Source organism: Eretmochelys imbricata, chromosome 20 (assembly GCF_965152235.1).
Source record: "Eretmochelys imbricata isolate rEreImb1 chromosome 20, rEreImb1.hap1, whole genome shotgun sequence".
NCBI lineage: Eukaryota > Metazoa > Chordata > Testudines > Cheloniidae > Eretmochelys > Eretmochelys imbricata.
Genome location: NC_135591.1, coordinates 2,603,320 through 2,616,148, shown reverse-complemented (window position 1 = coordinate 2,616,148; position 12,829 = coordinate 2,603,320). Strand labels below are relative to the sequence as shown.

General features: G+C 60.3%; 1 protein-coding gene across 1 annotated transcript; it reads right to left on the bottom strand.

The window, feature by feature from the left end:
* Positions 1-945: 945 nt before the first annotated feature.
* On the bottom strand, positions 946-11,667 carry COQ10A (coenzyme Q10A). Its single transcript, XM_077838674.1, has 5 exons — positions 11,522-11,667; positions 5,234-5,386; positions 4,638-4,830; positions 4,395-4,496; positions 946-3,798 (listed from the first exon to the last, which is right to left on the bottom strand). Exons 1-5 carry the CDS (start codon positions 11,599-11,601, stop codon positions 3,631-3,633), a joined length of 696 nt encoding a protein of 231 aa, XP_077694800.1. The 5' UTR covers positions 11,602-11,667; the 3' UTR covers positions 946-3,630.
* Positions 11,668-12,829: the final 1,162 nt, after the last annotated feature.

The window sequence follows — 12,829 nt, the reverse complement described above, 5'->3', positions numbered from 1 at the left end:
GCACCATGCCCTTCACCCAAACCCAGCTCAGCAGCCGGCCTTTGGCTGGGATTTAATGCAGCCTGAGTTGCGGCATTAGGGCTGGGGGGCGTGTGCATCAGGCGGGGGCTGAGCTGGGGGAATTGCACACAGCAGGGCTCTTGCATTTGTCCCGGCCCAAAATGTTTCCTGTCTGCCGGCTTGTCTCTGTCTCCCCTCATGGCTAAGGTGGGCCAAGGACCCTCCAGCTGCGGCAGGCCCCGCACATGGGCTCAGCTTTCCCCGTGCCATGGCTCCGTCTCGTGGCAGACGGCCAGGATGCGACAGCAGCGGATCCATTGCTCATGTTGGTGCTGCCCCCATCGCACTTGGACCCCAGCGGGGCTGGGCAGTAGCCTGCTGGCGCCAACACAGAATGAGCCTGGGCGAGGTCGAGACCCCCTGCGCTGAGGGGCGAGGGGAGGAGTCCTGCCTGGAGATGGGGGCTGGAGAGACCCACACCACAGAAGGCACCACCCCAAGAGTTGGATTTGCACCCAGGGCTGAGCCCTGCTGGTAGGTGCCGAGCGATGCAATCCAGCCCCCTCCTCACTCCCTGCTGGGGGGCTGCCCTGCCAGGCACGCTCCGTCCCCCAGCCTGCTTTGCTGCAGGCAGCCCTTAGGGAGCACCTCCAGCTGGTGAGGGCCTGGGCAGCTGCTGGGGAGTCTGGGACGTGCCCCGCTGTGCCCCGCTGTGCAGTGGGTGCCCGGGGCCAGGGAGTGCTGGGCACAAGGGCAGATGAGGGGCAAAGCCAGGTGCAGCCATGCTGAGCGGAAAGGGCCCGGCCAGCAGCGGGCCCACAGGGCTCCACTTACCCTCTGCCCCGAGTCCAGCCCGGGTGGCCCGCAGGAGACAACCTCTCGGGTGATACTGACCGGCAGAACCCAGCCCCGGAGCCACCGCAGACACCCCAAAGGAGGCGGCGATCCCACTTGCCAAATGCTTTTTATTGGCCTAAAAAACCCACTTCTCTGGGCAGAACATTTCTACAGTCTCTGGGATGGAGACCAAAGTCCCACACACAGCACACAGAGGGGTCGGCTGCGGCCCAGCCCCCAATGGAGGCTGGGGGGTGTTTCCCCCTCACCCCTGCATCAGATTGATACGCCCCCCCCATGTGCGTTTCTCTCGTGAGCCAGCTGAGGCCATGAGGGGCAGAGGGCAGCCTGGGGGTCAGGCTGATAAGGTAGCAGGGCAGAAGGCACGGCTCAGGGCAGGGCCCAGCTGCAGCCCTTGATCAACATCTCCTGGCCCCAGGGAGCGATTTGGAGACGGGGGAAGCGGGTGGGGGAGCCCGGCTGGAAGCAAAGGATTAAGGGTGGGGCAGGGATTCAGGCAAGAGGCCTGGAGCAGATGAGACATTCGCCTGTGGGCAGGCCCCAGGGCTGCTGCTGGACTCCTCCGCCCATGCAGTCAGCCCCTCGGGGGGCCAGGGCTCCTCATGGGGCAGCACACACCCCAGGGCAGGTTGGCACCTGGAGGGGAGGAGGTGATTCTGCTGCAATGGGTGCAGGGTCTCGGGGGGCAGAGGAGGAGGTTCCTGGCTCAGAGAGCGAGGGGCTGGCTACCCCCCAGTTCTGGAGACAGGCAGGTCCCCCCAGAGGCCATTCAAGCCCTCACTGTGGTAATGAATCCTGTGCCGGGGGCATTTGGGCTGAACGAGAAGCGGGTCCCAACCGCCCCCTGGGCTCCTCCCCCTTCCATCACTGCCGTGACCCACCTGCTGCCACGCTCAGGGCATGGGCCCCGGTGCCAGCTCCCCCCAGAACCCGAGGGGGAAGCTCTGAAAGCACTCTGCGCCTGGCCTCTCGTGCGAGGCCAACGTGCAGCAGCCGGGATCCTTCCCCCACTCTGTGCACAGTTACTGCTGTGCCAGCCCAATGCGGCAGGACCCACGCCGGGCCCTGGGGCCAGTGATTCTGCCCTCCTCCCCCGCCCGCATGTGCAAAGCGTGTCTTGTATGTAACGCCGGCTCCTTTGCACAGCAGGGGGGCCGGGGCGCAGAGTCTGCGGCGAAGCAGGCCTCGCGGCGCTGGGCCTGGGGGCGTGGGGAGGGAGCCAGGCTCTGCTCCCCACTAGCCAGCAGCTCCCATGGGGACAGAGGTGGCCGCACGGGCTGGCTGTGGCGTGGGCCACACTTTGAGCTAAGCTGCAGCTGCTTTTCAAGGTGACAGGGCCCTTTCTAGGCAGGATCCTCTCCCCGCCCCAGCACTCTGCACGCTCCATGACCTTCCTCCCCTGGCGGAGGACAATGGGGCTCTGTTCACTTATCTCCCGCACCAGCCACGGGGCACGCTCCCCAGACAGAGCTGCTGTGTGCCTGGGCTGGGGGGGGGGTGAACAGCGGTGTTCTCACCCCCTCCCTGCCCTGTTCACCACATGGCTGGGGCACAGCCAGAGGAGCAGTGCTGGCCAAGGACGGCTCCGCTGTGGGGCCGCAGCCCCTGGGAACTGGGGCCCTGCTCCCCCTGCCTAAAGCCTTCCACTGCCAGCCAGAGGGGAACCCCCCCTGCACACATCTCCAGCTCCTGATGATGCCCCACGAAGCCTCCAAGCTTGCTCCATCATGGGTCCCTCAGTCCTTATTTCCCGCCCGCGTGGCTCTCCCAAGGGAGACGGGGGCCAGGAGCCCGAGCAGCCACCGGGGCCTCCTTCTTGGGCGAGAGCCGGGGCAGCGCTATGGGGGCCAGGTGTAGCCATGCCATCTCCCTACCCAGGGAGTGCTCCCGCCATACAGGGCGAGCTCAGCGGGATCCCACCTGCCAGGCTTGTGGAGCAGCTGCCAGCTGAGTCCCACGCTGGCCTCCTGGCACTTGCCCCTCGCCCTGCCCTGGCTGGATTGCCCATTCCCGCTCTCTGCCGGGGCGCCAACCAGGCTGCGTCCACGCCCCCGCCCCCTTCCGCAGGCCCCGGATAATGCAACACTTGCTCTCAGCACTCACTTCCAGACCAAATGTAACTCCCCTCTTGCTCCCACCTTCCTAAGAGTTGGCAGGCAGCTACTGTAACGTTTGCTCAGCCCTTTGTCTGTGCTCAGCACCCCCTGGGATGGGGAGAAGTTTCTGATCCGTTCCACACACCCCACCCCGCAAAGGACCGCAGGCAGGCGAGCCGAGACCCTGATCGTCCAGTCCACGTGCGCATCGCCAGGGCCCCGCCCCTCTCCCCAAGGCCTGGGGGAAAGGCAGTCCGACCAAGGGGGGGGCTGGCACATGCAGGCCTGCTGATTTGTGCTGCGAGGGCTGCGCAGAGGGAAGGACGAGGATTCCTGCAGATCAGCAAGGGGCAGGGATTGCTCTTCCCTGCTCGGAGGGATTTTAAACAAGACCCCCACCCCCAAAATAAAATAAATTTAAAATAAAAGTTAGCTACAAAAATATGGAGCCCGGCGGGCAGATGTGGTTCTTCTGTGCAAGATGGCAGGCCTGGGGGACGCTCCGGGGCAGCCAGACCCAGCCACTCCAGGTACGTCCCCATTCTCGGCACAGCAGATAAATTAGAGAGACCGTCAGGAGAGGTGAAATCAAATAAATAGTTAAAAAGGCGGCGGGAGGCGCTTGGACGCCCTGCCCGCCGCCCCGACAGAGTCTGCACATGCGGCCCCGACCCCCTCACGTTTGGTGAACTTCGTGAAACATGAGCTCCCGGGGGATGCGTGTCTCCGGCCCGAAGTTCTTAGCCGCCCGCCGCTCGAAAGCGGCCACCATCTGCTTGACCACCTCGTCGAAGAAGACCGTGGCAAGCTGCGAGTGCAGCAGGGAGCGGAACTCGAAGGAGATCTGGGGAGGAGAGAGAGACGAGGGGCTGGCAGAGCAGGTCAGGCCAGGACAGAGCCCTCCCCTGAAACAAAGGGCTGGGGGACAGGGGCTGCCGGGCTGCCCATGTTCTGCAACACCCAGCGGGGAACCTGCCATCATCGGCAGCACGCAGCGAATAGTCACCTCCACACAAACCCCACGGCCCAGGTGGGGAAACTGAGGCCGAGAGGCTCACACAGCAAGTCACTGACAGAGCCAGGAGGAGAACCCAGGAGTCCTGACTCCCCGCTCCACCAGGCCCTGCCTCTCAGACAAATGTGCCCAAGTGGAACATTTGCTCTTGCCTCTCTCTCCCTCGAGACACGAAGAGCAATCGCTCGCTCGGTGGCTGACGGCAGCATTTCGCGCCCTGCTTACCTCCCGGCTCAGTCTCCTCCTGGAGGCTAATGACCTGGGGACAGGTGCTTCTAACCCATCCATTACACAGCATGGGCTGGCTGGCAGCCACCTCTCTGGTCCATCCCCAGTGGATTCACTGTAGAGATGGCCCCGCATGGCGACAGGGCGAAGGTTGTGGGAGGACCCCTTGGACGGGGCAGGCCAGGGGTGGGGCTTACCGAGAAATCCACTGTGCAGGTGCGGGGGTAGCCTGGGATGCCAGGGCTGAAGCGCCAGCTGGTCTCCAGATGGTTGAAGAGCCTCCCGTCAGTACAGATGGCCTGAGAAGGGACAGCAGGAGCATCAGTCGAGGGGCTTTGCTACCAGAGCACTGGGAAGCCAGGCTCCCTGGGCGGCTGAGTGCCCCCAACCCCGCACATCCCTCATGCTGAGAATCCCTGGGTGCTCCCCGGCAGCCTCACCTTGACAAGGTGTGGGCGCACCAGGGTGACAATGGACGTGTATCGCTCCAGGACGGGCGGGAAGCCCACTTCCAGCTGAGCCTTCACGTGGCCCGTGCGCTTGGAGACCACCACCGACTTCTTGCACCAGGGGACAAAGTGCTTGTAGTCATCCACGTTGGACACCACCTCGTACATTTCCTGCATGGAGTACCTGCCGGGGGGAGACATCTGGGCTGACTCAGAGCTGCCGTCCTGCAGGCACAAGGCAGCGCGGGGGCTCGGGGACGGGCTAGGGAACCATTTGCCTCTGCGGCGCCGGTTCAAAGCCGGCTCAACTCCACTGCCCCCAGCAGCTGGTGCCATCCATGGCCCCCCCCACAATGTGAAATGAGTTTCATGGGTCTCAATCCGGTTCGGGGTGCACGCATCACGTCACAGACAGGTCAAGGGTTGACTGAGGCCTGGAGACCAAACTCCCCTTTTGCCACCAGCGCTGGGGCAAGCAGGTGAAGGACACAGCATGCTGGAGTGTGCAGGGCAAGCCCCTAGCGCACTCATTCCAGCCCTGCCTCCACCCCATCCCCCTCTGGGGGAACACAGCCAATGCCACTTACCCTATAATCCTCCGCTCCGAATACTCCTTCCTTTTGTTGGTGAAAGGCCCCGTGAGATTGATGAACGTCCGGCTGTGCTGGGTCCAGTCCAGGCTGTTTAGTGCCCAAGGCACCCGGCTCAGCAGAATCCCACAGAGAGACACGGCCCTGCAACTGGAAACGGGTCGGGATTAGCAGAGACCGACCGGAGCTGGCTTGGCCAGGCAGAGGAAAGGAGTGAGGGCTACTCCCTTTGGAGAGGTCACCTGATGCTGAGACTAGGTAAGCTCAAGGCCACTAAACGCAGAGTGGGGCCGAGGGAGACGAAGCGGACGAAACACCCTCCCCAGCCAGGGACAAGGGGATTCCCTCTCGCATGCCAATCCCATTCCCCTGGGGATCTATCGGCCCCTAAGTGCTGCACGGCCAAGCTGCATGCTGTGATCTATTCACCGCTCCCATGCAGCCACCGCTGGGTTGGCACCTGGCAGCGGTTTAGTGACTCAGCAACTCTACCAACTAGTTTGTGGCAAGGAGCGACGCCGACTCCCATATCACAGTGACGATTCCGCCTGCTCCCACCAAGGGGCTGTTTAATGAGCTACTCCTGGGGGAATTATGCGCCACATCACATGCGCAGAATTTATGTCCCCCGCAGATTTCTTTGCTTCCCTGTAGAAAAATGACTTTCTGATGGGGAAGCAAAGGGAAGCCACAAAAGCAGTCATGCGACCTGCCTCATCAGTATGTTTCAGGTGCCCAGGGCAGCCGGCAGAGAGGTAAATCACTGTGTGGGGGCGGGGGGGGCGCTGGGGAAGACCCAGCTGTGTGGCTCCTACCCTGCACCGGGCTCAGCTGCTAATCCCAGCTGGGCTGGGGAGGATGGAACTTCCTCTGCCCACCATCCAGGGCCATGTCAGACCCACCCCCAGATTTCTCCCCCAGCTATAGGAAACGCTGCAAACTCCCCCCTCCCCCACCACACTTCCTGCACCCATCACTCCTGAGCTGCAGGGGGAGGGATCTCTGTACAGGGAACTGCTCCCGCATCTGTCCAACTCCTGTGTATCCAGACCCCCTCATACCCAGACCCTCCTGCCGAGCCTCACCCCCCTCACCCCCAGACCCCCCCCCCCAACAACAAGCCCCACTCCCCCTGCACCTGGACCACCCCGACAAGCCACCCACACCTGGATCCCCACTGTACCAACCCCACTCCCTCAGCATCTGGACCCCACCACTGAGCCCCCCACACCCAGAACCCCCTGCCAAGCTCTATCCCCCCACAGCCAGACCCCCCCGCCCCGAGCCCCAACCACCTTCACCTGGACCCTCCCGGCAGAGTTCCATTACCGTTGCACCCAGAGTCCCCCAACAAGCCCCTGTGCATCCAGATCCTCCCACACCTGGATCCCCCAATGAGCCACATGCACCCAGATTGCCCCACACAGAACCTTCTCAATCCACACCTGGATCCCCCCCACACTAAGCCCCTCCACACTTGGATCCTGCCTTGCTGAGCCTGCCTGCGCACACCTGGTGCACTTGGCATGGAGGGGCAGGGCCCTGGATGTTTCTGGGGCAGGCCCAGTCCTTGCACTGTGTCAGGGTCGAGTGCAGCCTCACCACTGAGTCTGTGTCTCGGGAGAGCTGCACGGTGATCTCCCACCTCTGTGCAGCTAGTGGCCTGTGCTCCCCAATGCCATGCTGGAGCCTCCACATTTATTTGACAAATAAAATTTGCAGAATTTTGCAGAATTTTAAAATATTGTGGGCAGCATTGTTATTTTTTTGGCGCATAATTTTTAATTTTTTGGCGCAGAATGCCCTCAGGAGTAATGAGCACAAGTGACCCAGACCTGAGCTTTGAAGTCTGATCATCTGACACACGGAACTGGCCGGGAGCTCTGGGATCAGCACTGTCCCCGAGGGGAGAGCGTCCCCTGCTCCATCACTCACCCAGCTCCCTGCAGCACAGCGCTGGAGCGGGGTCAGCCCTGGCTCAGACGAGAGCTTGCTCCCACTAGCTCACTTGCCCTGCTCCCAGCCAGCAGTTCATGGCCTCAAACAAGCCCCCCATGGTAGGGCAGGGCGAGCGGCTGGCGGGGAGGCCTAGCGGCTGGCGGGCAGGCCTGGCTCTCCTGCAGGCCTCTACGCTCAGACACAGTGGCAATTTACTTCACCTCCTGTTTGTGCTTACTCAGATCTTTGTGGAGGCAGCTGGGGAGGGTTCCAAGGGCTCCCACCGAGAGAGACCCTGACCTTCTTCTCCCTGCTGCAGATCACCTGCTGCTGAGTCAAGAGGCAGGCGGCCCCTCCCCTGTGCCCAGCCGGCCTTATGCAACAGCTGCCATTAACCTGCCCATCAGGAGGGCAGCTCAGAGCAGGAGGAGGAGGAGAGATTCATTCACAGGAACAGCACTCAGCTGAGCTGGCAGAAAGCCAGTAAGGAGTGGCAAGCCCTTGGAGCCTGGAACCAGATGGGACATGAGGGGCGGGTGCCACTGGGAAGGGCCCGCTATGAGGCACAGGGACCACGCTTGCCCATCTCCTTAGTCAGGGTGGCTGGTGAAACACAGGGCACCCTGCTGAGCTCTGCCCTCCTCCGCGTCAATATGGAGCACCGGTGCTGTGAACACTGGCACCGATGTGGGGGCAGAGGGTATCTGGATTTCTTGAGAAGGAGAGTGGCAGGGGAAGCAACGTGCCACCCTGGCAGGTTTCCTCCGCTCTCCTGCAGGCCCTGTAATATCACCCTGCTGGCACCAGTGACCCATCGCTGCGTAACCATACCCGTCGGCTATGCTGCCAAGCAGAGATTTCAGGAGGAGGAGCGGTAGCCAGCGTTCTAAACCCTGGCAGGATGTCACAAGGCCCAGAGGCTTGGTTTGCCCTGCCCTGTCTGGACGTTAGCAATGCCTGGCGCTTTCTGAAAGAGCAGCGATTGGCCAAGATTTCCTCTTGGATCCACAGCCCTGGCTGCTGCTTCCCCAGCATGGCCACCTTTCAGCGGTCTTCGGCGGCTCTGGTATCTTTGGATGAAAGGCGCTCTGGCAAAACTGGGTCATTGACAGTAACTGTGGGCTGGTTAGGACCTATTTATGCTGGGTTCTTTGGGTTCTTCTCCATGACCCTTGCAAGGCGAGTCAGTGTTATCTCCGATTGATAGATGGGGAAACTAAGGTACTGACTGAAAACAGGACTTATCTGCCAATGTCACACAGCCTGTCAGAGGCATAGCTCACTACCCAGGTCATGCCTCTAATTCCCTTGTATCCCATTCGGAGTTTATCCTCTGGACCTCGCCCCCTGATGAAATTTCAGCTGGTGCTTTTGTTCCTTGATCCCCACAGCCTGGCACGCCAACCAGAGACAAGAGGAGAATCACAAACACAGACGGGAAGCCAGCAACATGTGACCTCTCTCCCGCAAACAGTCCAGAGGCAGTTAACAGCCCTCGCACCCTTGCCATTGGAATGTTTGTGCACACCAGGAGCAGGCTTCCGCTCGTTTCATTGGCAGGCTGGGGATCAGACCCACCCTCAAGCAGGGTCCCGCTTTGAGCTGCACTGGTGGCGTGGTTGGCCTCCCACAACAGCCTGGACAGAGAGTTGATTTCCCAAAACCCCCAAAAAGAAAAGGAGTACTTGTGGCACCTTAGAGACTAACCAATTTATTTGAGCATGAGCTTTCGTGAGCTACAGCTCACTTCATCAGACCCCCAAGTCAGCGTTGACGATCCAGAGTGAGACTGTGAACACTCCCCCTTCTTCCCCACTTGACACAGGTGCTGGAGCCAGCAACAGACCACTCAGTGCTTTACAAACACTTGCTGGTCGTCACCGCCCCTTCTGTGCAGGAGGTGACTATACCCAGCTGGGGAGACTGAGGCACAGGGCGGCAATGCAACTCGCCCACGACCAGGAATAGAACCCAGGAGTTCCTGACTCCCAGCCCACAGTTCAGACTGGTCGGGTTTTATCCCATTGGTTAAATGCCAACAAACAAAAAGTCCTGAAGTTCACAACCCCACAGCAAGCTTCCGAATCGGCTGGAAGGGTGGCAATTGGACATTACAAAGACAGTAGGAACGAGATTCAATCCTGCCTTCAGGAAGTTCCTTCCAACACCCCGGCAGCTTCCACTCAGCACAATCAGGTCACATTCCATCATCACTGGAAACTTTCCACTCAGGCTGTTCACTTGGATCTATAAATATATGTGTCTGAAAACAGGTCACTCACCCTCTTCCCCAGAGGCACGAGCAGAGGGGAAAGGTCTTTCTTTTCCAGTGTTCTGGGGCCACTCCAGGCTCAGATAGCCCGATGCCCCCTCTCCTTCCAGCGCAGAGGAAAGTGCAATGGACGTTGCTGGGGGTTTGGATTCGGTATCGCATCTGAGATCTACATGAGCCTAGAGATCGCCTGGGCCCCCTCAGCCCTGCCTGAGTGGATGGACAGACTCTCCAGGGGACAGACTCCAAGCTCAGAGCCATATCTATGCCTGACGCTGTGCAGCAGAGGACAAGAAGAATTCATGCAGCAAAGAGCACAGCCGTCAGCTATTTGTGCTTTGCCAGCCTTCCCATATTGTGTCTCAAAGCAAACACACTCAAATATTGCCTGCAAGGTGCCACCTCCTGTTATTTATTCTGTGCAGATGCATAGGAGAGGACTGCTGCCCTGAGGAACACGGCATCTCTTATACCCAACACGCCAGTGGCGAGCAGCCGCCCTGGCTCCGTTTCAAAGCTGTGCACAACGCCACTTAAACTCTCTCCACTCCAAGCTCTGGAAGCGTCCCCTGTGCTAACGGAGGGATCTGAACTTGAAAAGCACCTACACTTATACCCCAGCTCCCACCTGCCAAGAAGCAGGACTGCTCTGCCAGCCCCAGGCATTGCTGACAGACCAACGCATTGTAGCAACTTCCCGGCACGGCACCTCCCACCAGAGGTCATCGCTGGAGGAGGTGCACGCCCTCAAGACTTCCAGGCCTTTTGAAAGGGAGGACATTCATTTGCAAAGCCTGGGCAAGAGGGGACACTGAATTCAGACCATCAAGTCAAGTTAACATCGTGTTTTCCGACTGAAGAGAGACTTTTACAAACTGCCATCTCTGGCAATCGCCCATTAACTAGCACCTGATCGCAGGGTTGCAGCCATGCGATTAGAAACTTGCAAAGGAGGTCAGCTGCTGAATTTGGATCCTATTTCCTCTTCCTGCAAAGCAGGACACTCTCTGGAAGGCTCATTACAAGTTATCATAACATCTTCCATTGCTAAAAAATCCAGCACCAACCTCCCCTACCCTGAAGGGTAAACCTAAAGGGCTGGTGCCATCCAGCAAACCCCAGGGGCTAGGGCTAGACCCATCCTTGCTTTAGTGATGCTAGATCCCATTTAGACCCAGCAAGTTTTACTAAGCCAGTGGTTGCCTGTGCATGGTGCCTGGTCCATAGATCACCCGTGGCCTATCAAGCCCTTGCAGCTAGTCTTCAGCCAGCTAAGGCGATTTACTGGGGTGTTGCCAAGGGTCTGCAGCCAGCTAGCTGCTCACATCTGGCTCTTTGGTTCCAGATGCTAAATTCCATTAAATGAAGCGAAGTGTCCGGGAAGAATTCCCCTCGCGTCACCGCTTCCTATGGACAACCACTGAAGTTGCCGCAGAGACGCTGGGAGGGGAGCAGTCCACAAGACCATCTCTCTGGCAACAGGTGCCCCGGGGTGTGGGCCGGGTCCCCCAAACTTAAAACACCAGCTTCTCTATCCAACCCAGCCCAAGCCCCCACAGGACATGAGCGGCCCTGGCCGGGTCCCCACTGCCTCTTCCGGCGCACCCAATGCAGCATAAAAGTGTCTCCCTCCCATAGACCCCCCTCTCTGGGTCCCTCCCCCCAGAAACCCCCACTCTGGGCTCCTCCCCCCAGAAACCCCCCTCTCCGCCCCCATGGCCCCTCCCCCCAGAAACCCCCTCTTAGGGCCCTGGTCCCTCCCCCCAGAAACCCCTCTCTCCGCCCCCATGGCTCCTCCCCCCAGAAACCCCCACTCTGGGCTCCTCCCCCCAGAAACCCCCCTCTCCGCCCCCATGGCCCCTCCCCCCAGAAACCCCCTCTTAGGGCCCTGGCCCCCCCCCTCCACCCCCATGGCCCCTCCCTCCAGAGACCCCCTCTTAGGGCCCTGGCCCCCATGGCCCCTCCCACTCTGGGCCCCTCCCCATAGCCCCCCCCTCTGCCCCCATAGCCCCTCCCCCCAGAGGCTCCCTCCATGAACCCCCACTCTGGGCCCCTCCCCCCGGCGGCCCGCTCACCTGCCAGGCGGGGGCGCTCCCGGCCGCAGCCCCTGGCGCGCCCCCAGCCGCAGCAGCGCGCGCAGCCGCCTGGCCGCCATGGGGGAGGGGTCTGGGCTCCGCGCTCCGTCCGCCGCAGACACCGGCTCCGCCGCGCTGGACTCCCCCCTCCCCCACGACGTCACCGCGTCACTATAGAGCCCACCGCGTCACAGCCAGGGGGCGGGGCGAGACGGCACAGGGAGCTGGGCGGGAACCGGGAGGGCGGGGCGTACCGGTACCGTGGTGCGTCATGGGGGTTGTAGTTTCCGGCGTTTTTAAGGTCTGGGCGCCTGCGCTCTGCCGCCCGGGGCTTCATGGGAATTGTAGTCCCGCCGCCCTGAGGCGCCATTGGCGTTGTAGCGACGGCCCAGGTGCCTGATGGGAATTGTAGTCCAACTGGCAGGCAGGGCGGGTCCTATGATCAAGGCAGCCAGCAGCCCGTGGCCAATAGGCTGATGGGATGCAAAGTGACCTCATGCATCACGTCATAGCACGACACATTTGCATCATCGCCCCAGGATGCATCACCCTGCCGCATCATCCCATGGCAACAGGGCCTCGTGGCCCCGCTGCGCCATGCCCCCACACGTCACCGCCCCGTGCCCTGCTGGGACACAGCAGCACATGCTCATACGTCGTCCTGACCTCACACCGTGACATCGTCGTGCTGCAACCCGACATCACACCTCACTGCCCTAGGGGGTCGTCCCGCAACGTGGCACTGCCCCGGGGCATGTCGCCACGCTGCTGGCTTTCCCCCAACGTGTCAATCCACCCTGGGGAAAAGCTCACCGCGTTCAAATGTCACCTGTCACAATGACACGTTTTGACAGGGCATTCCAATGTTGTCATATGAAAGCTGACACATGGAACTGAGCATAAAATTTATCACAGCTCATCAAAATATCATCATGTCATCATGATTACTTATTATTTGTATTTTCACAATGGGTAGGAACTCCAGTCATGGACTAAGGCACATCAGGACATTGCTGTGGCTCAACGCAACGTCATCAAACTCAGGATGCTCATCATTGTATACCATCCTCTGATCACACCAAGAAGCCATGTCATGACATCACAACACAACATCATCACACCTCAAACCAACATAATATTATAATGAGCTTTTCCCCAAAGTGAGTTTTGGACCCAGGGGCTTTCTTGCAGGATCCTAGAAATCACCCTAAAAAAGTGGCCCTGTCAAACCACTTATCCATGTTGGATCTTTCTTTGACTAAAATCATAGTAAAATATACTTACTGCTGGACTCTGGTTTTGCACCAT